The sequence below is a fragment of the Quercus lobata genome, chromosome 3 (genome assembly GCF_001633185.2).
Source record: "Quercus lobata isolate SW786 chromosome 3, ValleyOak3.0 Primary Assembly, whole genome shotgun sequence".
Taxonomy (NCBI): domain Eukaryota; kingdom Viridiplantae; phylum Streptophyta; class Magnoliopsida; order Fagales; family Fagaceae; genus Quercus; species Quercus lobata.
This window is the reverse complement of record NC_044906.1, coordinates 19,750,740-19,777,165: the sequence shown is the minus strand read 5'-3', so window position 1 is coordinate 19,777,165 and position 26,426 is coordinate 19,750,740. Positions and strand designations below refer to the sequence as shown.

Here is a 26,426-nt window from a genome sequence, read left to right as displayed (position 1 = left end):
TAAAAAAAAAAGAAAAAAAGAAAGAAAAAAAAGGCATCGTCTTAATTATCTTGGGTGTATTTTCATTGTATGGTTTTAGATTAAAGAGAAAATTTCATTTTAGCCCTTGTAATTAAGTGATATAATAAATTAAACCCTATAATTTCAAAAATAGTAAATTACACTATATTATTTCAAATAATAACAAACCAAAACTTATAGTTTTCAAAAATAACAAATTTGTTAGATTTTCAGTTATGTTGGCTCATTCCTTGACATACGTGTGAGTTTAGAAGAGAACTCTCTCTTGAGAATATGCTTCTAATTTGTAACCATACGTGTAATGATCAAAAGCTTGAATCATAGAGACATCAACAAATCTTGAAGGAGTTTTGGAATGATTAAGAGATCGATCTACAAATGATGTATTGACTTACGACAATGAGTAATTTAGAACGTAGAAGGCAAGATTTTGTAGTTGTTAGGAAGAGTGTGGAGAGCCCAGGTACTTAGTCTGACTACATATCTGGGAAGTCATGTGAGTATCATATGTACCACAACAACCTTCTATAGTGGACTTTTTGATTTGGGTTTGGCCTTGGATTATTTTTACCATTTAACGTTTTTACTCCGTGAACAAATATTGTCTTTGTGCGGGTGCGTTAGTTCTCCAATTTTTTGCTTGCGTTTATCCATATTTTATTTTATGCTTGAACATTAGCTAACAACAACCCGATTTAAGTCTTTAATAAATTATTAAATAGGTAGCTAAGCTGATTAGGGGCTCGAACGCATTTCTCAAAATCAAACCATGAGATTTCAAATTAATTTCAATCTGTTTAAGGGATTCTTTTGGGGTTTAATATAAGTTTAAGGTTTAATTTAGTACTTTTTTAAACTATAGGATTTAATTTGTTATCGTTTAAAATTTCAGGATTTAATTTGTTACTTATAGAAATATAGGGTTGAATTTTTTCTACCCCATAAACTATAGGGTTTAAAATGAGGTTCTCCTTACGTATAATTAGATTCTCAAATCAACTTACTTAATTTTGAGCACAGTCTACCGGTGATATCAAGACTTAAGGTTTAAATTTGTTATAAGAGCATCAACAATGGGCCTGTTATATGCCAAATGTAAAGTACATTTGGCATACAGGTCCAAAAATTGATCCACAACCGGAAGGCCATATGGTAAAAGCCAAATTTTTTTTGAGATTTAGCTACAGTATCATCTCAAATGTAAGATGGTACTGTAGCTGAATGGTATAAAAAAATAATAATTTTTTAATGCTTTTTACCCTGCAATTTCTCTCTCCTGGCTCATTTTTTCTCTTTCTTTTCTCTCTCTTCCTTCTCTCTTTCTCATCCCCTCTCTCTCTCGCCTACCATATCGATGATTCCTTTGAACAACCTCATAGCTCACTGCGACGTCATCTGTATCCGCTGGCTCTTGCATAACGGACCTGACACCCATGAAGAGCTCTTGGACCATCACTTGGCGAAGGAACAAAAACCTACCCTTGACGACGATGAGGCCGAGCTGCTAAATCGTCGCCGACTCACAAGCACTCGGCGCGAGGCACTGAGTCTCTACAGGGACATCCTCAGGGCTTCCTGTGGCGAGACATATTGAGAGTGAACGCCCGGAAGCAGTTCGAAGCTGCTTGGTTCGAGACTGACCCAGAAATCGTGACCCGATTGCTTCTTGGTGGTCAAGATGCTGTGGAATCGGCTCTCGAAAAGCTTGCAAAGAAACAAAGGCAAGAAATTGAGAAGGAATGTCGTGATGGTGGAGATTGACGGTGATTGTTGACCTTCTGTACATTTTGATCTCGATTTCGATCTCTTTATTTTTGTATTTGTAATTGTAATTGAAATTGTAATTTGTGGGTTGCCGGAGTTGGGGGTTGCTATTGCTATTGGTTTGATTTGATTTTGTTTTCTCTATGGGTTTCTGGGTTCGATGGCCATGAGTTTGTGGCTGGGGTTTTTGGGGTTTCAAGAAAACAACCGTTTGGTATGTTCTTCGCGGTGGTGGTGGTAGCAGGTGGTTGCAGAGTTGTTTTGGATTTTGGGTTTTTGTTTTTATTTGGGTTTTAGGATATATTATTTTATTGTGTAGAAATATTATTTTAATGAGTAGAATAGGAAAATAAAAGTTGGGATGCTGGGAGTATTGTAAAATTGTATTGTATAACTGATAAAGTGACTTTTTGGGATGGTAAAATAGGATGAGATGAGAATTCCGACTGTGGATGCTCTAACTAGCCTAAATTTAAGATACTATGACTTATTTGTAATGAGAGTAAAGTATTTCTAATCGATCTTACTTTTAATGTAACTAGAATAACAACATAATTGATCTATGACTGATATATGCATTCATTGTAAATTTGTAATACGTAATTCAAGATAAAATTGTAGTTGCTGAAGGTGCTTTTTTGATATTTTGAACGCACCTCCACTTTCTTTCTCCTTTTTTTTTTCCCCTCTCTCACTCTTAATCACAAAATAAATTTTACGCTCAATTTGTTTTGAAGAAAGATGTTTTTAAATGTAAAAAATTTTACATATAAAACATTTTCAATAAAATATTTTCAAGTGTTTAGAATGACATGTAAAATTTTTTAAGCAAATCACCAAAATCAGTGACCTAGCCACCAGAGCCGCTAGGGCCGAAAGTCCGGTAAATGATGGTTTCAATGATAGGACCATTGCCAAAAGGGTGTCTCCGGCCTCCAAACCTTCAACACTGGTTTTCAGTACAATGAATCTGACCACCAAATTGTCGGTACTGGTTGCCAACCAAAGGTTTGACCAGATTGCCAGAATTGTAGCTCCAATGACTGAACTATCAAAATTGGTTGCTGGAGCTGCCGGTTGCTGGAATAGCGGCTCCAACCACCAGACTACCAACACCAATTGCCCAACCCATTAGACTGGTAATCACCTAGTCACAAGATAGGGGAAAGGAAGCCGCTATGTGTTTTTGTAAAATGATTTACCAAATTTTTAAAGAAAAAAAAAAACTTTTATAACTTTTTATAAAGAATTTTTTGGTCAATAGAAAATATTTTACAAGTTTAACCACTATTTTAATGCAAACAAACACCTAAAAATGTTACTTTAAAACAAACAGAGCGTTAATATGCTATCATAATTATGTCCTAACATGGTATTAGTATTAATTAATTAGGGGCAGGCTTCTATCTAGTTACCCAATGGCTGTTAATACGTGCATTCCTCATCATGATGTTGTCTTCCAAATCCTATGACGCTACCCTCAGTTGATGTCTTCCAAAAAATGGTGCTTCCCTCCGTTGGTTATTGGTGTCATCATCCTCTAACTATTGTTCTTTGATAATTACTACCGCAATTGCCATCTATCTCACATGACTAATGCTGGTGCCACAACTTGCTTATGTGGCGAGTTGTGGCTGGTGGAGACGTGATGGTGTGTCCATGTGGTGGGGAAACCCCTCCACCAACCACAACTCGCTACATAGGTGAGTTGTGGCACCAGCATTACTCGTCTCACACATGTCATCCTCAAGCCATAAATCCTCTACCATAGGCCACCGATATAGCCATCCTCCAGCCATAGTATTTGTCCTCTGGTCACCTTGAGTTATAGTGGATGTTAGTGATATCATGACCACATGAGGTGTTATAACTAGTCTAGATTTAATGTACTATGATCTACTTGTAGTGTTAATAAATTAATTCTAAACATACTTGTAATACAAGTAACCTCATGTTTAGTTTATAGTTAGTCTAGGATTAATTTGTCTATATACCCCTAGTGGGTTCATTATAACACACAACTCGATCAAGACAATATAAATGTAACTATTCAATGACTTTTTGTTGTGAATATACATAAACCATCAAATTGAACCATGTTACTTTACTTCGAACTTCTACTTGTCATTCACTCCCTTCTCTCTGTCTCTCTTACTCTTAGTCAAACTTCAATTCTAACAAAATATTAATTGAACATGTAAACAATGGATCATGCATGGAAACTCCACGATATGTGAACTTATGTTACAAAAAAGAAAGATTAATATCACTTTCATATCCTTGGGAGCATAATTGAGAAAAAGAGTCACAAAGATCAGCTGTAAAACGATACCAATGCCATTGACTGTCTCAAGAAGCAATCCATCAGGCTTGAGATGCCCATAGAAGGTCCACAAACATGCATTCAATAGCGTGGCTACATATGGAATGCCACTGTAATTCTCAGTTGATTTCTTCCTCACCACCCACCAAAATGTTTTTCTATAAGAAAGGAAAATATAGCAAAATAAATAACTTAATTTTATGCTACCGAAGCTTCACTCTAAGCTCCTAAATATGGTAATATTAAACAATTTTTTTTATAATTCAATATGTGGGGGGATTTATTAACTAATTTTGAGCCCATTATAACCAAGAGAAATTATGTAATTTCCTCAAGTTTTTATTAAAGGGCAGACACTTGACGTAAAAAGAGTGTAGCCACTTGTGGTATAGAAAAGATAAACACTTGGCACAAACACAACTTCTAAGACTTAATTCTTATTATTATATAATAAGATAAATGATAAAACTTCAATTACTTGTAACAACTAATAAGTACAAGAGGTTTTTTCATCCAAAAAAAAAAAAAAAAAAAAACCAAGTATAAAAGGTTTTGGAAACATTTGTTATAATCAGTAACCACGGGCGTTTACCAAATTAAATAAGGTTAAGAAGTGAAGAATATTGGATAAACTTAACTAGCAAACTATTTTTAACTTTGTCATACTTATACTAACCTAGTCTTATAAACAATTCCACGTTGAGTTTTGGTCATGCTTTAAGAGTGTTCTCAGGCATGTCCATGCTCAACCCAGATGGCCATTGACGACCAAATACTTTACCATGTGGCTGAGCTCATTTATTTTCCTGATTACAATTAAAGTAGTGACTAGTGATTCTCAAAAAAAAAAAAGTAGTGACTAGTGAGACACGTAGTAACGTATGAGAGCACTTTATATTATAATTTAAATATCCCACTTCTACTATCAAAATTTAAACCAATTATGTTAAAGGCCTTATATCTGAATTGACACTTTCTCATGTACAAAGTCAAGGGCAACTCTACAGCCAGTCCAGGGGGTTCAAATGAACCCCCTGACCTGACCCGAATATATATATATATATATAATTTTTTTTTTTTTCTAAAATAAAATTTTGAACACCTTGACCCTAAATTTTGTTTAAACCCAATTGAAATAAACTTGAAATACAATCATCTTAGTGCTATTTTCACAATATTTTCATAATATTTTTACAATAAAGTTTAAGTAACAAGTTGTAATTGGCTTTTTATCTAAACTCATAAGTGACGTCACATTTTTACATATCTTTAACAACTTGCTACCTAGATTTTATTGCGTAAATGTTGTGTCAGTAATACTACTCTTAAAATTGCTCATTTGTTAATAAATAAATAAACCTTCTCTCTAAACTCTAGCTTACTTTATCGTTGATGGTAGAATGAAACGGTTTTTTCTTGCACTTTTCCTTTTCATAAGCAAAAAATTATACCACTTGTACAACCATTCAATTTGTATTTATATCTACAATTCTTTTCTCATTCTCCCTTCTATATTTTTTTTTTGTTTAATCAAGTAGTTTGATAAGTGTTCTATAGTTTTTTGAGTCTAAAAAATCTTTTAGTGCTTGCTTCAAATCCAAGAGAATGACCACGTGTGGTTAAAAATCCATACATTTCAAAAAAAAAAAATCTTATATAAGTTACTATTTTTTTCCTTAGTATCACATTTACTCCTAGACCTACTCTTAGATGTGTTACTATTCTTCTTTATCATATATTTTATTTAATTGATATTACATATGATTATAATAAATTATTATTAACTTTACAAATATTATGATTAGTTATTTATTTTTATTTATTTATGCACTCAATTGTTGTTTTCTTATCGATCTTTAAACTTTTAATTATTTTTTAAGACTATTTTACAATATAGTTGTATGTATACTATTTAAAATACGGTGTTAGATTATTGTATGTAATATGACAATTGTATATACAAAAAAAAAAAAATCATTTTATTTTTTTACTCCTCACAACAAAATCCTAGCTTAAGACACTATTGACCCTCCTAAAAAAAATCCTGGAGTTGCTACTGTAAAAAGTGTTTGGAGGTTTAAGAGGAAAGGATTCGAGCTGCAAAGTTAGTAGCATATTGTAATTATCTCTCAAAAAAGTTTAAACCAATTATAAGTAGTCATCCTTTCGACTTAGTTCAGCAATTCCTATATTCTAATAAGGAGTTAAAAAAATAAAATCATTATCTGCCTTACATCGGAGAAGAAAAAATTAGTACAGCAGTTATATTGCCTGCAAATAAAATAACACGAAAATATTATCATCGTTATTATTCATTGGAAGAATATTTAAAAATGAGGCAATAGACTAAGAATCTAAGAAAATACAATTTAAAGATTTTGTGAGGGAGAAAATAAATTAACTAACCGATAATGCCAATGATGATATTCAAGAAAAGAAGAGGTGGTGATTGGGCCTCTATTAATGTGAAGGAGAAAAGAATAAGACTTGGATGTTTGTAGTAGATGATAGATGGAGGGTTTTTTTTTTTTTTTTTTTTTTAATATATATATATATATATATATATATAGAATTTGCTTTATATATTCTCTAATGAGTATCAATTCAAGGTGTTTCCCACGTTCAAAGTGTATTCGGGGAAAGAGAATAATATTATGGAGTCCATTAAGAGCTTTATCTCGATGGGGGTTTCAACAATCATACTTTCAACGAAAGACCCACTTGGTTTGTAATTTTTGTTGTTGGAGAATAGACGTTTAAGGAACCCACCAAGAGCCTATTGATACCCATAATCAAAAAGCTTATGCCAATAGATTTAGGCGTAACTTTGCATATCAATTACTTTTTCTTTAACATAAAAAAGTTGGTTTGGCGATTTTCAGGACTTCTGTGATCCTTAAGGTTCCTCTATAATTACTAATTACTCTGTGTAATATCAGATTTCTGTAACCATAAACACTAACATTAATGTGGGAGGGGGGGGGGGGGGTGATATTTCACTGTTAGCATACAGGAGATAAAATAAGTGGTTTGATTCAGTTAGGTCATATGTGGCCTTGTTTGTGCATTCATATATAGAACCCACATTCATATTGTGCATTCATATATAGAAACCACATTCATATAGATGGGAAGTACTATATTTAGTGACTAAATCATTTTTCTTGTTTAGAAATAATTGTCGAGTATTTCATAGTAATTGTGACAACTTTTTCTTCTTCTTTTTTCCCCATTCTTGGTTGCAAGCTAGCTAGAATATTTTTTAGTCAACTTCCTAGAAAGGATTGAAGCTTTTTTGATATGATTAGAAAATTCGGTGCCCACTGAAACCCACATTGATCATTACATTAGTGGGGGAAGCTACTTGTTTCCGTTCTATCACTGGATAAAAGACTTAATAATACATAAGGAAGAGGTAATACTGGACTAACTTTTTTGATTCTATTGGTCATTCAAGGTGTTTATTATTATTATTATTATTTAAAATCCAAAGTGTATTTCCTTTTACTTTTTATATTATTTTCGTAGTTAGAACAAACAAACTTTTGTTAGAATTTGGACAAGATTAGATGTGCAACACATTATGTCAAGAACCTTATAATTCACCAAATACCTCTTTGGTGTTCCTAACAAAGGCGAGCATAATCCCCTCTTAGTGTAACACATAATATTTTGTTGATTGCATATAAAGTTGATCTCTCCCAAATAATATACAACAAAATGTACAAGTCATTGACAACTTTTTTTTTTTCTACAACTTAAAAGAGGCAGGCCAAAAATCTCCGGCGATGAGGGATCCCCTAATTAATATAACTAGTTGTGTACCAATGCATGGTTGGAGATGAGGGTTTTAATCTTGCTTTAGATGAATTTTTTTTGTTATAAATATCAAGGTACAAATATTAATTAAGGCCAAGTCCAATTCTATTTAGTGAGCAAGCAAGAAAATCTAATTTACTTGTATTGTAAGAGTTGTAACCACCGCTTAATGTATGATTATACTTTAGGATTCAGCCAATTATAAAAACTCATCAATGGGCACAAAATACTTAAAAATAAAAATGCAACCATCAAAAGTTTTCTCTTGTAAATATAAGTATTTTAAGGTCAAACTATGTTAATTAATGTATTCTCTCTCTTTCTCTTTCTGTTCTTTCCGTTCGCTTTGTCCCAAAATCAATCTTGCCTAAGGTCATAAAAGATAAAACTCCAAGGTCCGACAACTCCAACCACTACCATAAGCACACCCCCTCCACACACACACACAAAAAGCTTGCACCAAACCCTAACTGCCACCGCTAAGCTATACAAAACCCTCTCTTTCTCTCTCTCTCTGTCTATTCTTGTCTCTTTGTTACCATTCAAATATGACATGCCAGCTCCAATAGGCGTCGCATTGATTTCCTTGGATGGTTGAAGTTATGATGTCTTGCATGACTTCAAGTCATTCTAGTTTCTACGCCTGGGTTCACTACATGGTAGAACCACGTATGCAAAAACCTTTTGATACCAATAAACATCTTGAAATTTTTTTCTCTTTTTTTTTTTTTTTTTGGAACTTTGGCAAACTGACACTTTGTTGATCATGTAGTTGATCTCAAGCTAAAAAAGTGGTGTTTTTCCAAACTGTTCCCCATCCAACACTAATCAACTCTTCTGTCATGTCGATCGGTATAGATAAAAAAAATTTAAAAAAAAAATTTATATTAAATCTCCTCAACTGTCATATCGGTAAAAAATATATTCTAAAAGTGGTAATTAATTGTATATTATCTCCAAGAGTGGAGTATCCACTTCTATGTTGGTGGAATTAGTTAACAAGTCTCTGTATGAATATAGCGCTAGTGCTAATACATTCACAATGACCAGCATGTAATTAACACAAAATATAATATCACTGTTGAACTTAATCGGAATTTTCAGCCACGAAACCTTTGATAATTTGTATCACTCTCTCTGCCACTTCTGAAAATGGATGATCCGTGAAGAAACCATGTTGCTTTCCTTCAAACTCTACGTACTCAATTTTCTTTCCCAACTCCTTCAACTTTTTTGCATAGTCCTCGACCCTGTCTTTCAAAATTTCATCGCTGCCTACCACCACCAACATTGGATTCAGGTTCACTTCTGCTAGCTTGGGACTAGATGGACCAAATGGATTCATCAAGGGGTGGTCTTTAGCGCCTCCAATTGGAAGAGACAACCTCCAAAACCTGTTGTCAATAGGATCAAAAATAGCAATATTACTTTGTGCCCAAAAATAAGTTATGAAAATAAACGGACTAAGTTTTTCTCCCAAACCAATATTAGATTAGATGAATCTCCTCCCACTTTTAACATAACCATTCTATTAACCACCAGCTTATACTTTAATTTTATTGTCCTCAAATCATTTAACTTATCTTAAAATGCACATAAGTCATTATTAAAAATTAAGTAATGTGTTGAAGAAACTTTTCTCCAAATTGATTTAATAAATAAATAAAATTGTGTCAAATATAAACCATATTGATAATGGATTGAGAACAGGTCTCACCGGTTTCTGTTACTCTTGCAAAAGGTATGTGTTATAATTTGATTATTCAACTACGATAGATCATGTCACAGCATTAATAGTTATTTTTTGTCCGCTCACAAGTCACCACTTGTTCTCTGTAAGATAGCGTACTAATGTACTTTATATGAAATTGGAATACATGCAGGATAGCATCTTATAGCGTTTATATAATGATTGGTGTATTTAACCATAAAAATTTTTATCAATTGAATTAACTGAAACTAATAATTAAATATTACATTGATTGCTTATAGAATCCACCGTAATAGTTTCCACCTATTCGACTGACAAGAAAATTAAATAACTAAGTACTTTTTTTTTAATTAATTTTACCCACTAGTTGAAAAAAGGAAACCGAAAAGATTGGTGTGGCCATTAATTTATAATCAGCTGTCAAGGACAATGTAAAAGGAGAAAGTGTTTCCTATCACTTGAGTTGGCTGTGTTACGTACGTATGTTCTTTTTCATCATTAATTTAACAACAATCTCAGATGCTTCCAAGGAATTTGATTAGAACTAGCTTGGTAAAGAACAAGCATTTTCCCATAAAAAAAAAAAGAGAAAAAAGAAAAGAAAAGAAAAAAAGAACAAGCATTTAATCCAAATGCTGCACACGGTTTTAGAATAGATCGTGATTTAAATACTTGATGTTTGACACATGGATGGGGAAAATTGATGTTTTTAGAGAAAGAAATTAAAAAAAAAAAAAAAAAAAAGAAGAAGGTAAAACCCCACTTCTCACAACCAACAAAAATTTGGTTGATTTTATTATTTTATAAATATAAATAAAATCCCATGAATATTTTTTAAATCATTGAATTGTACGTAATTTTTCTTACGATACAAATGAGACCAACATTTAATATATTCATTGTCACCTATGAGTCTATGACAATAACATTATGTTAACTAGTATGTACAGTTATATTTAAAAATAATTGTTGTTAGTAGATACATATCAAATATCCATACCTAATTTTAATATTATTATTTTTGTTTTTGAATTTTTGCCAATTCTTAGAAAGAAAATCTTGTAAAGATATACTAAAGAATACAAATTACTTATTCTTGATTGCTCTAATTCAGGAAGAAAAAAAAATTTAGTTTTTTAATTTATTTATATTAGTTTTTACTTTTTGAGCATGATTGTTTTATTGTGATAAAATGAATCTAGTTAATTTTATTTCATTTTCCACATAAGTTATGAAATTTTTAATTAATATGATAATATACTAGAATTAATTAAAGATGGTATTTTCACATATTCTTGTAATATAATGTCGTTCACTTAATACACACTCTATTAACCATATGTCAAGGACAAGTCTCTTATAAAGTAGTTATAAGCCATGCATCATATATAAATATGTCATGTTAATTAGATTAACTCACAATCTAACTTCATCATCAAGTATTCAGCAGCAACAACACAAAACAAAATAAATAAATAAATAAAAAATCAAGTGCCATCTTCCAAAAAAGAAGTTATATGTGGATTTTAGTTATTGTCAGGAAAATGTGCAAACTGTTTCTTGTTGGAAGAAGATCAGAGAGTCATTGATTTTCAGATAGCATATGTTATACATAGCATATTGGCAATATTGAGTACTAGCTCCATACCTGTTATACATGTCCAAATTCCAAAATACTTCACATGGCCTCTCTTCCTCGGACCTAGTCTTCACACTCCCACCAAAAAATGGAGCCAAGAGCACATAACCTCTCATCCGAACTGGCTCCAATTCAACTAAACCCATACCAAGCCTAACTGCTACATGGTGAGCCACGTTCCCACCAGAAGAGTCACCCATTACAAAAACCCTATCAAAGTCCACAACCCCATCACCCAACCACGTATCACAACCAATGCCGCCATGCATGGCTAGGGTTTGTAACCATTTTAGAGAACTCATTGCATCATCTATGGCTGCCGGAAGCCTATGCTCTGGCGCAAGCCTATAGTCCGGTGCGACTACAAGGACTCCAAGCCCGGATGCAAGGCGGTGACATATGTTGTGGAAGTTGGGAAAATTACGTGACCCGAAGCAGAAACCGCCGCCATGAATGTAATATAAGACAGGAAGCTTGGTGAATGAAGCCAATGTGGGCTTGTAAAGGCGTAGGTGAAGATTGTGGTGCTTGTCAAACAGGTAGTCTTTCCAAAGAACGGAGCCATCATCAACGATAGGGATGTTTAAGTTTATGTTGGTTGAGCGTGAAATAGAGCCATCACTATAGAGCTTCAAGAGACCAAAGCAATCTTCAACTACATGAGGAAGAGAACCCATCTCTCAATAGCTCTATTAATTTCTCTCTTAACGAATTTGATAACTTTTGTGGTTTGGCAAAGGATCTATATATTAAAGAAAAGTGTGAATTGAAAGGGATATATTCAAAAACTACGTACACTTAGATTAAATGTACATGTGTTTTGTCCCCATTTTTATTAATCTTTTGGTGGAAATGCATGATTGTGGCTATTAATTGGACCTAATATCTATATTTTAGGCACCGGGTAATGGTCATGGTCCAACATGAAGAATTCATTTTTGAACTATTAACAGCTAAAATTTTATTGTCATTGATTTCAATATTCTTTGAGCTTGACTTGACCGAGTCCTTGTATCATGCATGTTTCCAGAAACATACCTTAAAAGTGGTTGGGCTATAAGATTCATTTGATTTTATTTCATGAAAAATGGACCTTGGAAAGGTTGGTCAAAAATTTTGGTCTTCAAAAAAACAGTGCTACTTCGTCTTTTTCCCTTTGTCCCATGTATTTTGTTTGTCAATGTAGTTGTGAAGTCTCCATTCATATCTTTTGATTAATAAATATTCTAAGATCAAAATGGGAGAACAGCAAATGCATGTTTATTTTGGTCTTTCTAATTTTGGGGTAAGTTTCTTTTTATGTTTCACTTTATAATTTTTGGAATATAAATTTCACATCTTACTTTTTATATTTCACTTTATACTCCATCAATCTCTTTTTAAAAAATAATTACAATATGTTACTAATACAACAGTTCAAACTATTTTTTCCTAGACCCTCAAACACTTTGTATATAGAAAGGTGTCAATTCAACTACAAGGCTCTTCGCATACTCTATCAATCTTGATATATCATGTGATTGATTTTTTATTATTATAAATTTTGGTTATCTTATAAAAAAAAATTAGTTAAATAAATATATAACAAGTTGTGATTTATAGAGTGTATATTATAAAGTAAAAACACAAAAAGTAGGCAAAGAATTTGTATTCATTATTCTTATACCTTGCCCGAGAACAATTTTTGCAAAACTATGGGCCTATCAAAATGCTAATCTGAAAAATAGACAAAACCCATAAAGAGTGTGGTTTTTGTCCAGTGCACTGCACCCACCCATAAATATCAAGCATCCAACCCAAGCCCAAACTCCATTGGTACAGCCCACAAATTCGCTAACCCAAGACCATGAAGTCCAATGCAAATCCATCAAGAATTTCTAGCCGGGCCAACATCTAAGCTTACTCTTTCTTTGTATTTTATGGACCAAGCCCACGCATGAAGAGCAAGACCAACAAAAGGGAAAATTATGGAAAGGTGGATTAGAGGGCAAAAATATTATTTCGCACACTGGAAACACATAAGAACTCTTGAATGGAAATTGAAAAGGGATGTAACTACAGTTCCTTCGGAAATGGTAAGATCTTTGGCACAAGAAGAAGGGGTTGATCCGTATCATCTTGACTTGGTTCTGATTTCTCTATTTTTTTAAGAATACCGAGTTGGGTTCTTCTCCTACCCGTATCGAATAGAACATGCTGAGCCAAATCTTCTTCATGTAAAACCTGCTTTATTTAGATCGGGAAAATCGTACGGTTTTATGAAACCATGTGCTATGGCTCGAATCCGTAGTCTCCCATTAGACTTAGAAAATTGACAAGACTAATGAGCCCGCACCTAATGCAATATGCAACACATGGCCACTCACTCTCATTCCTGGAAAAATTCGAATATCCGCTTAATTAAAACACACTAGTCTCATCATTCAGTATTTGTACTTCGTACGTGCGATGAAGCACGTTTTTTTTTTTTTTTTTTAGTTTAGTATCATAATTTTTTATTTATCAAAATTTGATATTTACACGTTTAATATCACACATTTGCGAACTTCTGATACAACTAGAGTGTCATGAGACTAGCTACAAAAAATAAACATTAAAATCCTATGTTTCTATGTGGATCTGTTTATTTTTTGAAACTAGCCTTGTGACACTCTTGATTATATTAGCAGTTTGCAAATGTGCAATATTAAACGTCTAAACCTCAAATTTTGATAAATAAAAAATTATGACACTAAACCCAAAAAAATAAAAAGATGCTAGTGATTATTAATAATCATTTCTAATTATTCTATTCTTATCTTTAAACATAATTTTTGGATATGGAGCCATAGTGAAGGGATGGCAATGGGGCGGGGCGGGGCGGGGCCGAAGGATAGGATCTTCACCCTTGCCCCGCATGGATTTTTCTTGCCCCATCCCCGCCCCTTAAGGCTCCGCGAAGCCCCACCCTACACCGTAAAACTTTATTTCTTGTTAATTTTCCCTACAACTATTACCATTTTTTCAAATAAAATGACATGTTTCAATAATAAAAATATACTTGAAATTATAAATAAATTTATTCTATCGAATCAAACTAATTTTTAGCAAATACTAAATAATATTATCTAAATATTTAACAAGATAATATCACAACAAAAATCTCATAGTATGACACAATAAAATAATCCAAACTCCTAATACATAACAAAATAAAAATTGCCTAGTTCTTCAAAAAGAATCTCCACTTAAATAAAATAAGATGATGATATTTTTGTTTAAATAGTAGGGTTTTAGGGTATGAAAAAATTACCTTTTAACCCTTATTAATGTGGGGCAGGACGGGGCGGGGTGGGTCTAAAAAGTGTAAACCCATCCCCGCCCCGCCCTGTGGTGCGGGTCTAAAATCTCGCCTCATCCCCACCTCACCACCTTTGTGGGATGGGGAAAATCCGCACAAGGCGAAGCGGGGAGGGGCGGGTCAAACGGGGCAGGGCAAAATTGCCATCCCTAAGCCATATCATTAATCATGGATTTGGATGTAAAGCTGTCTTAAATTTTGCAAAATTACAAAATTCTTATTTAGGATAAACCAAATAATTTATGTGATACCTGATATTGCGCATAACAATATAAAATGAAAAATGTTTCCTTACAATTATCTCTTCATGATTTTTGGTTCTACTATGACCACCTACTTTGCCATAATTTTTATTACAAGTGATGACATGTATGATTATAATTGGTCGATCATCACTTTATGACCAACTACCTTTTTACAACCATTTATAGTCGTACGTCAAAAAAGAATAATGGAAATGCAGGTATAGAACTAAATTGTAGATAAATGTAAAAATCACATGTGAGGACCTGTGTTACACGACCACAATCATCAATTTCATATTTTAAAAAGAAACATGCAGCATAAACTTAACATGACACATAATATTGTTCATAAAGCACTATTAAGAAAAATTTAGTGCACCTATGTTCATAAGAAACTTACCATCACACGTATTGTTTTTTAAGGCAATCATGGGTAGGGGGCCACGCAAGCAAATCCATTTGCCAAGAAATTCATTAAATTCTAATAAACAAAAATGTTATATCCCTTGTAAATAAAAGGTAAAACTATAGTTAATTGCTTTGTTATATTTCCCACTAAAAAAATTATCTAAAAAAATTATCTACCAGAACCTATAAAGTAATCAAGAATTGGAAAATTAACAAAGGTAGACTCATAATTCACCAATGTCTTAAAAAAAAAAAAAAAAATCCTTCACAAGTGATTGTGCTTGAGAATATAATTGAACATGCAAAACCCATAAAAGTCCCTAAAAAAATCACAAACTTGGTCATTGATAAAAAGTAAAAATAAAAATCTAGGTGTCCCCAAATTCACCCAAAAAAAAAAAAAAAAAAAAAAAAAAAAAAAAACACAAAATTTAAACTCTAATCAATAACCAATCTATTCAAACCTATTGTGTCTGAAATTTCAATTAAAAAAATTTTCAAATTTGAATCACATACACAAATCTATATAATAACATCAATCAAAAGAAAAATCAAATGGGTACATACAATTCAAAAGAAACTAATACTGAATAACTCATTCTCTACTTCTTCTCTAAGTGGGGTTGTAAATAGTAGATGTCTTTGATTGTGCCATTCTTTTCGTTTTTCTTCATCGTTCAACCTTAATCAAAATAAATAACCCAAATACCTAAATCAAAGACAATCAACCCAAAATAACAAAACTTAAATCATATTTAAACACCAATTATCACAACAAGCATTTTGCTGACAGCAATGAATCTTTACAATCATCAATCAAATACGATTAAATCATAGTAATTTTCTCCAAAAATTCCGATCTCCATGAACGCTTCTGGATTTGGAACTGACATCATTAAATCCTTTGGAGATGAAACCATAAATACCTCCAACAATGTAGTCATTGAACCATCCAAAAATCCCATGAACCATGGCTACACCTTTTGTCTTTCTTGTTAGTAATTCTCTAGCAATCCAAATAACAATCTCTGACAATATCTTATCCCTTTCTTGTTGGAACCTCATATTGCTAAACATCAAAACTATCTTTACCATCCTATCTAGGTTCAACATTTTAGTTTCAAAAACTTCCAAGGGTAGATCAAAAATCTTCAGAAAACCTCGGTGGAACCAAATCCAGCTCACCGGCCCATAACTCTACTATGGCCTTGAAGAACCCAAGTCTCACTACTAGGCCTGACTAATGACAAAAATCGGCCTTCAACACAAATCATATTAGACATAATTTCTTTATTTTTGTATTTTTTTTTTTTTTAAATCAAGAGAATAGTCTATCAAGGTTTTAAAAAAGAAAACACAGTATTTCATGATACACACAAAGCCTAAATAGGTCAACTTCAATTGAAAGATATTTAATAATAAAAAAAGGTGGAAGATAGGGATAAAAAATTTATACAATTAATATATATGATATATCAATAATGAGTTAGGTTCTAGAATAGACCTTTCATTAATGAATTAATTCATTAACATTAAAAAAAGAGTTAATTTATTGATATGGTTTAATATTTAATATATTAATTTTTCAAAAGTGAGCTTCTTAATATTGAGGAACTATAAAGGTAGTTGACATGACAGCAAAGAGATAGGAAGTATAGATGAGAAAGAGGGTGAAATATATATTCATAAGGTTAATATATATGATATATCAATAATGAGTTAGGTTCTAGAATAGACCTTTCATTAATGAATTAATTCATTAACATTAAAAAAAGAGTTAATTTATTGATATGGTTTAATATTTAATATATTAATTTTTCAAAAGTGAGCTTCTTAATATTGAGGAACTATAAAGGTAGTTGACATGACAGCAAAGAGACATTTATATCACCTTCTTATCCTGGGAAGTATAGATGAGAAAGAGGGTGAAATATATGAAATTCATAAGGTTAGTTACCTCATTTTTCTTTAAAGTGATGTGTGTTATATTATCTATTGAATGCACATTGTTTGCAGTAGGGAATTAAAATGCTTTGGTTTCATGGATTTCTTGTGTGCTTTTTTCATTCCTAATTGGGAAGGGATACTTGTCTTAGGACGGTCAAGTTAGGTTTTAAGCCCTTTGTTTTGATTTTTAGGGTACCTTTTGATTTTAGGAGACTATTGTAATCAGGGATGGAGCCAAGACTTGAAGTTAGGGGGGTGGCTCTGACCACTAGCTTTGCTACCTCTTAGCTACTAAGGTTTTTTTTTTTTTTTGCTAGGTAAAGACACAATTATTTTGTTTAAAACTTTTTAAAGGGCTGGGATTTTAGATCTATAAAACTTTTAATGGTCTTTAAATGAGGAAATGCCAGAGCTACAAATTCTTTTACAAATTGCTAATATGGTGAGTCATTATTGGCAAGTAAATAAGTGATGTAAGTAATGGGCCCAAATGCAAACTAATAAGACTTTGTACCTCAACGGTTTGTAAAAATGTTGTAGATAAGTTTGTGCCTATAACATTACGCTAAAAAGAATCAATGCCATTATTAAGAGGGGAAAAATGTAATTTTATTGAACAAAATTGCTAGAATTAGTGTGTGTGTATTTTAATAAAAAAAATTTGATAAATGCCTCCATCCTTGATTGTGCTAATGAACTTCATGATAGGCCTTGTTCTTAATAGGGTTGATCATTGTGGTTCTAGGTTTCGAGATACTTGGTGATGGATCTAGAAACTTGATTTGGATTGGTTATGTGATGCCTGGTTGAGGTAAATTCATATTGAACTTTCGAGGTAAGTGGCTTCTTAATGAAATTTTTTAGAAAAATAATCATATTGAGATGTTCATAATTTGATTTTGTAGTGGGTTGTTAATTAAGTTGGAGCAAGCGGGTGGCTTGCATGGTATTATAAGGTAGTTTACATTAATATTGAAAGTGTATTATTTTTTTGGCTTTAATGTTTCCATGTTTTTGTTATTGAATCTTTTATTGGTAAAGTTCTGATTTTGGTATATTTGTGTTTAAAATCAATAGATTTTTGTTATTTTTGATCGGTACCTATTCTTGAAGGAAAAAAAAAAAAAAAACTATCAATTATTGGGTTAGCCTTGGCTTGTTCTTGTTAGTGAGAGGTTTCTTGTCACTGACAAGAGGATCCAAGAAGTATATTTTATCAGGTTTTCCTATTTTGATTTTTAGAAACCCAAAAATAATTAAAGTATAAATGATTTTTAACTCTCACACTCTTTTATCAAGCATAAAGTGGAGGCAAGTGGACCTAAGTGTTCTCACTAGCAAGAGGATCAAAGAAGGATGTCATTTTTTAGTTTCTTTTTTCTTTTTTCTTTTTTCTTTTTTCTTTGAAGCAAAAGTATTTAACTCTCACTCTCTCCTTTTTTATAGGCTTAGTATTCTCAGTTTGTAAAAACATTGGATTTCTTTCAAGGAGGTTCTATTTGAGTATAGTAAGTTATTTGATATATGCTATGTATCGGTGAGATATATAAATATATATATATATATATATATATATATATATATATATTTGAACCTGTGTTTAATATGTGTTAGTTTGGACATAAGTTATTGTGGCACAGAGTTTGTCATGCTTTTGGTAGATCATATGTTAGTCTGGACAATTTGCTTTGTAGAAATGTGGTAGATCATTTTTACAGACTTAGGTAGAAATTTCTTTTGTTAAATTCTTGATGATGGCACGTTTGTGTGAATGAAGATATAGATAAACTTGATATGGTTTGTTTATTATATTTAAGTTTATATGTAATCTTATTTGCAGGTTTATGAAACTAAGTGTTTATGAAATTGTTGTGTATTATTATATTTCAATTTATTTGTAATCCCATTTCTATGGATTTTACTTATTTCTTAAGAGCTTCAAGACTTAAGTCCTATACGTGCGAATGATGTTATGGATATTATAGCTACTATTATTGTGTTACTCAAAATGATTTCTTTATGAACTTATTAGCTACTCTTAATTTGTATTTAGAGTGGTTTTGATTTAGATGAACAGTCTACAACTCTTCATAGATCGCAAGCTTCATCCCATCAAGAAACTAGTTTCTTGGGGTAAATGCAGTGTTTTAAAGATTCTATGGTCTATTACAAAATAGTTTTGAGTAACCACATTTATCTTGGAAGTATTGTACTTCGTTTATATTATTGTCATAGTTTGGGTGGTTGTTTGTTTTTTGTAGGTAGACAAGTGTTTTGTTAAATTCAAGATGATACTTTAGACATATGTTATGTATTGGTAATATATATATGAATTTATAGTTAATGTGTTAGTTTGGACATTTGTTATTGTGGAATATTGATGATCAATAGGTGTATTTGATCTATTACAAGCTTGTGTTAGTTACTGTGGTATTTTTTTAGTAGGTTTTTATAGTATTTTTAATATGAAAAAATAAAAAATAAAAATAATGAGTAGGTTTTTAGCAACGTTTTTAGAATGTCGCAAGAAAGCCTAAGGACAAACCCTTTAGCGACATTTTTAAAATGTCACTATCACTATAGGATTGACTATTTGCGGCGTTTTAGGAATGTCACTAAATGTATTTCCTACAAGAAGTAGTTTTTGAAAAAATCACGAAAGATTTTTGAACGCCATTAAAAACTTATATATGGTGAAGTTTTTTAAAATGTATATTTTTGAACGCCATTAAAGACTTATATATTGCGAAGTTTTTAAAAAGGTTATACAATGACCTACAACAACGGTGCTATAGCAACGTATTTTAATGTTGCAAAAAAAAAAAAAAAAGTTGCGCTAGACCATTTGTGTCTACAATGACCTTTTTTTATTTTTATTTTTTTTGCTATGTTTTACAAACACTGCCTAAACCTAGTTTTTTTGTAGTGCTAGAAGAAGTACCAACCCCATTAAGGCATTAACTGTGGTTACAAGTAAACCATCCGGATTAAGAAGTGCATAAAAGATTCGTAAACTTGTGCTCAGTAGAGCAGTTATATATGGAATGCAATTGTAATTCTTAGTTGATTTCTTCTTCAAAACCTACCAAAATGTCTTACTAAAAAAAAGAAAAAAGAAAAAAAAACCACAACTAATGTTAGATGGAAGTGAATGATTTGGAGGCACTTTGTTGAATTGCCTATTTCTTGAGAAGAAGAGGTAAAAATTAATAATTTTAAGGCTTGCCAAACACATGCACTCAAGGCAACTACTTGATTAATGCCCAATCTAAACTTGTCAATGACTTCTGTGTTTGGCTATATTTAAAGACTGAACAGGACAAGCTGGAGATTATGTTCGTGGACTCTGTTGGAGAAACAAAAGATTTAGTTTTGATGACAAGTATATGATATCTTGTAGTTAGATTTGGATACTTCAGAGAGTTTACAATCTTCTTCTTCTTCTTCTTCTTCTTCTTCTTTATTTATTTATTTATTTTTTTTGGAGATAAGACGAATTTACAAGAAATAAAAGCTCTAGAAATGGTGCTTTGACCGGTAGTAAGGGTACAGATTACAATCATGAAAATCTGATATATATATATATATATATATATATGCATGTAAAATTTTAAGAAATGGATCATACACTGCAATTTTTTTTTTTTTTTTTTTTTGGGATTAGCGCGAACTAATTTCAATAGACCACACATAAATCATTATGTATCTCAAAAGTAAGGTAATGGAAAAATACTAATTCAATAATTGAACCAATATTTTAACAAATTCCTAGTTAAATTATGGCCATGCTTTAAGGTTGTGCAAGTTTGATGGAAGCTAGTTCAAAATAGCAATATACTTTTGCTGGGAGAGGGGTATAGTTCTATAAGTTGCACATCATAGAGGAGAAGAAAAAACTATTCTGTAATTTTCAGCCTTGTTTCTTCCTCTTTCTCTTCCATACACCTGTCTTCATACCCAAATTAGAGAGCTCTTTGACCAACCCTTTGTTTTCTACTCCTAGCTAGAAAGGAAGTATTTATGAAACTTCATTCGAGGTGCTAGGTTCTCACTGAATTCAGTGAATTGTTTTATAGTTTTATTGATCATCTAATCATATGACTTGATGTTCTCATCTTGCAATAGAAACGTATCCCCTAAAGGAAAAGCCCGTAATGTGGTTTTGTATTATTGGTTTTACAGATCCAAATATAATAAAAAAATTTCAAGTTGACCGGGATGCAATAAAATTTGTTCATTTTTTTGATAGGTAACAATAAAATTTGTTCTTGCCGGTGCCAACATAATGTGTCCTGGTCTCTACATCTCTTGGTGGTGCTTTGGATGATTCACAATATGCATAAAGCAGCATTTGAAAAAAAACCATTCATGCAAAGACCATTATAATCATAACTTATTTATTTCTTTAATTGACTATATTTTTTTCATTGTATACAAGATTTAATGTATAAAACCACTAACAAACAGAATTCCTAGACTTGGCAGCCATTGGTTACCGTTAATAAAATTTTCAACAGTAAAGTATTTAAATTCTTTAGAATTTTTGGCAATATGATACCCAGACCATTTAAGCCTTCCTGTTATATTGGCTCTTGGGCCACGATTAGCATACTCCAAAAAATGCAACATGTATAAGCTTTTCTTATCACCTTTTGGAAGCCATTCTTCAGGGTCAATCAATTTGTCAAGGAAACATTCCATGACAATAGTTTGTGAATAACTGAACCACAGCCTACCTAGAAATGATTTGATTTGTGGGCAAGGTTGAAGGTCTTTGTCAGCCCTAATGGAGCAATTGTGTAGCACTATTCCGGTATCTTCCCCTTTTCCACGACCTTGGGCTGTGATTACATTCTTGGCATCTTCTGTATACTTCCTCGCGTAAATGTTATTGCAATCCTTCATTGCAAAAACTTAAGCTTAGGATTACAACTTGTCTGTTGCAATATTTAGAATTTATTGCAACGAGATCTTTGTGTTACATAAACCTATTGCCTCGGAGTTCATTACTACGACTCGCAACAACTTTTTCGTCATTGCAATAACACCTTATTGCAACGAATTTGTAGCTAATGCAATGATTATTCCCGTTATAACAAGCTCTTTTTTCTTTTTCTTTTTTCTTTTTTTTTTTTTTTCTTTCTGGTAGTGTCTTATGCTGTCTATTTTATTTGAATATGGATTGGCTGGGCCACAGAAACAAATTTTGGACCTCTCTTTTTCAACCAGTGGGGAAAAAAACACTTACTATCACAATCCTAAGCTTAGGTTATAAATAGAGTGATCCTTCTTTGTGATTACAAATTCGTTGCAATAAAGTGTTATTGCAAAGACAAAAAAGTCATTGTGAGCCATTGTAATAAACTCCAAAGCAATGCATCAGAGTACTTCATCAAATTGATATGTCCAAAAACACAAATATATATACATAACATGTTGAGTTTACAATCAAACACATAGTTTCAAAAGTAAATATACACAAATATATACACAAATTGTAAGAAAAGTTCCTTCCAAAAAGTGATATCTATGCATGCTTCACAACCATTTCATTGGCCTCCACCCTATAAAATTAAAAAAAAAAAAAAAAAAAAAAAAAGGAAATATGTATAAAGAAAGACCAAAATTAACATTAGTAAAAGTAATAAAAAAAATGACATGTCAATTAAAGCAATAACAAAGAATGTGGTTTTAAATAGAATAGAATAGAGGAAAAGAATACAGGTGACCACCCTCATTAATCCATTGAGAATTCATAGCCAACCGTAAAATTTTTAGACTAAGATTTTGTTGTTATGTGAGTATATATAACACAATATTAATATCATTTAAATTGTCAAAAAAAAGGTTTTAACTAGATTAATTAATATTTTGCATAAAGTTACAACAAATATATTGGTTTTGGGCATGCCGTATAAGAAGAATTTTGGTGTTTATTCGGATTTTTGGTAAATCAGCCTTAGATAAATTAATGAAAGCAATTCTATCACAAAAAAGAAGTGATTTAAACAAAAAGGCACCGTTTTAATTATCTTAATTAATTAATAAATAAATATTTATTTGATGTGAAACCCGGCTTATCATAGGCCTTCCTGACTTGGGCATGCCGTATAAGAAGAATTTTAGGTTTATTCAGATTTTTTGGTAAATCAGACGTAGATAAAGTAATGAAAGCAATTCTATCCCAAAAAAGAGGTGATTTAAAAAAAATGCATCGTTTTAATTATCTTCGGTGTATTTTCATGGTATGGTTTTAGACTAAAGAGAAAATTTTTATTTTAGCCCTTGTAATTTAGGGGTGTGATAAATTAAACCTCTATAATTTCAAAAATAATAAATTACACTTTATTATTACAAATAATAACAAACCAAAACTTATAGTTTTCAAAAATAACAAATTTGTTGATTTTCAGTACTGTTGACTCATTTCATGACCTACGTGTAAGTTTAGAAGAGAACTCTCTCATGAGAATATGCTTCTAATTTGTAACCATACATCGGAACAAAAGCTTCAACCATAGAGACATCAACAAATCTTCAAGGAGTTTTGAAATGATCGAGAGATCAATTTAAAAATGATGTATTGACTTACGACAATAAGTAATTTAGAACGTGGAAGGCAAGATTTTGTAGTTGTTAGCAAGTGTGTAGAGCCCAGGTACTTAGTCTGAGTACATGTATGAGAAGTCGTGTGAGTATACTCATATGTACCACAACAACGTTCTATAGTGGACTTACTGATTTGGGCTTAGCCTCAAATTATTTTTACCATTTAAAGTTTTTACTCCATGAATAAATATTGTGTGGGTGTGCTAGTTCTCCAATGTTTTGCTTGTGTTTATCCATGTTTTATATTATGCTTGAAGATTAGCTAATAAAAACCCAGTTTAAGTCATTAATAAATTATTAAAATAGGCCGTAGTTAAGCTGATCAGGGGCTTGAAACACATTTCTCAAAATTAAACCATGAGATTTAAAATAAACTTCAATCTGTTTAAGGGATGCTGATTGGGGTTTAACATAAGTTTAAGGTTTAATTTGTTATTTTTTTAAACTATAAGATTTAATTTTTTTATCTTATAAAAAAAAGATAAAAAATATAATTTATTACTTATAAAAATATGAGGTTTAATTTGTTATTTTATTTTTTTAATTTCAGGATTTAATTTATTTCTTATAAAAATGTAAGGTTTAATTTTTTATACCCCATATACTATAGGGTTTAAAACGAAGTTCACCTTACATATAATTAGATTCTCAAATCAACTTACTTAATTTTGAGCACAAGTCTACTGGTGATATCAAAGACTTAAGGTTTAAATCTGTTATAATTAACTAGCCTAAATTTAATGTACTATGACTTATTAAAATTTAATGCACTATAACTTACTTGTAATGAGAGTAAAGTAATTCTTTTTTTTCTTTTTTTTTGATAAACAGTAATTCTAATCTTATTTGTAGTGTAACTAGAATAACAACATGATTGATATGATTGATTTATAAAGTGCTTTTCAGCTATTTACATTGGCCATCAAGTTCAATAAATTTGAATGTACCTCCACTTTCTTTTTATTTATTTTCCTTTTTTTTTCTCTCTCACTTTTAATCGCAATATAAATTTTACGCTCAATTTGTCTTGAAGTAAAATATTCTTAAATATAAAAAAATTTTACATGTAAAAAAATTTCAGTAAAATATTTTCAAGTATTTAGAATGACATGTAAATTTTTTCAAGCAAATCACCAAACCTCCAATACCAGTTTTTGGCACAACGGATCTGACCACTGAATTGTTAGTACTAGTTGCCAACCAAAGGTCTAATCAGATGGGTGGAATTGTGGCTCCAATGACCAAACTATCAACACTGGTTGCTAGAGCTGCCTGTTGCTAAAATGGTGGCTCTAGCCATCTGACTACCAACACCAATTGCTCAACCCATTAGACCAGTGACCTAGACCTAGTATCAAGATGGGGGAAGGGAAGCCACTATGTATTTTTGTAAAACGATTTACCATATTTTTAAAGGAAAAAAACTTTTATAACTTTTTATAAAGAATTTTTTGGCCAATAGAAAATATTTTACAAGTTTAACCACTATTTTAATGCAAAGAAACACCTGAAACTGTTACTTTAAAACAAACAGCATTAATATGCTATCATAATTCTGTCCTAATTAACATGGTATTGGCATTAATTAGGAGCAGGCTTCTATCTAGTTGCCCAATGGCTGTTAATGCGCACATCCCTCATCATGATCTTATCCTCAGTTGATTCCTTCTAAATCCTGCAGTGACGCTACCCTCAGTTGATGTCTTCCAAAAAATGGTGCTTCCCTCCGTTAGATATTGGTGTCATCAATCATCATCCTCTGACTATTGTTCTTCGATAATTACTACCGCAATTGCCATCTGTCTCACATATGTCATCCTCGAGCCATAAATATATCCTCTACCATAGGCCACCGATATAGCCATCCTCCAGCCATAGTATTCGTCCTCTGGTCACCTTGAGTTATAGAGGATGTTAGTGATATCAAGACCACAAGAGGTGTTATAACTAGTCTAAATGTAAATATGTAATGCACTATGATCTATTGTAGTGTTAATAAATTAATTCTAAACATACTTGTATACAAGTAAAGTAACCTCATGTTTAGTTTATGGTTAGTCTAGGATTAGTATGTCTATATAGTCCTAATGGGTTCATTATAACACAGCTCAAGATAATAAAAATGTGATTACTCAATGGCTTTTTATTGTAATTGTAAACCATTAAGCCGAAAAATGTTACTTTACTTCAAACTTCAATTCTAATAAAATAATTAAGCATGTAAATAATGGATCATGCATAGGAATTTTACGATATGTGAACATATGTTACGAAAAAGAAAGATTAATTAATATCACCTTCTTATCTTTGGGAGCATAGATGAGGAAAAGAGTCACAAAGATGAGCTGTAAAACGACACCAATGCCATTGACTGTCTCAAGACGCAATCCACCAGGCTTGAGATGCCCATATAGAATGTCCACAAACATGCTTTCAATAGCGTGGCCATATATGGAATGCCATTGTAATTCACAGTTCATTTCTTCTTCATCACCACCAACCAAAATGTCTTTCTATAAGAAAGGAAAAGATAGCAAAAGAAATAACTTAATTCTATGTTACCCAAGCTTCACGCTTAAAAGATAAACGCTTGGCACAAA

General features: G+C 31.8%; 2 protein-coding genes and 1 pseudogene across 2 annotated transcripts; 1 reads left to right on the top strand and 2 right to left on the bottom strand.

Moving 5' to 3' along the window:
* Positions 1-1,315: 1,315 nt before the first annotated feature.
* LOC115980511 lies at positions 1,316-1,782 on the top strand (annotated as a pseudogene).
* A 7,232-nt stretch (positions 1,783-9,014) lies between these two features.
* Positions 9,015-11,954, bottom strand: LOC115979491 (probable carboxylesterase 15). Its single transcript, XM_031101542.1, has 2 exons — positions 11,287-11,954; positions 9,015-9,321 (listed from the first exon to the last, which is right to left on the bottom strand). Exons 1-2 carry the CDS (start codon positions 11,952-11,954, stop codon positions 9,015-9,017), a joined length of 975 nt encoding a protein of 324 aa, XP_030957402.1.
* A 9,703-nt stretch (positions 11,955-21,657) lies between these two features.
* Positions 21,658-26,306, bottom strand: LOC115980509 (pectinesterase 2-like). The gene is made up of 2 exons (XM_031102744.1): positions 26,124-26,306; positions 21,658-22,116 (listed from the first exon to the last, which is right to left on the bottom strand). Exons 1-2 carry the CDS (start codon positions 26,304-26,306, stop codon positions 21,658-21,660), a joined length of 642 nt encoding a protein of 213 aa, XP_030958604.1.
* Between the last annotated feature and the right edge of the window lie 120 nt (positions 26,307-26,426).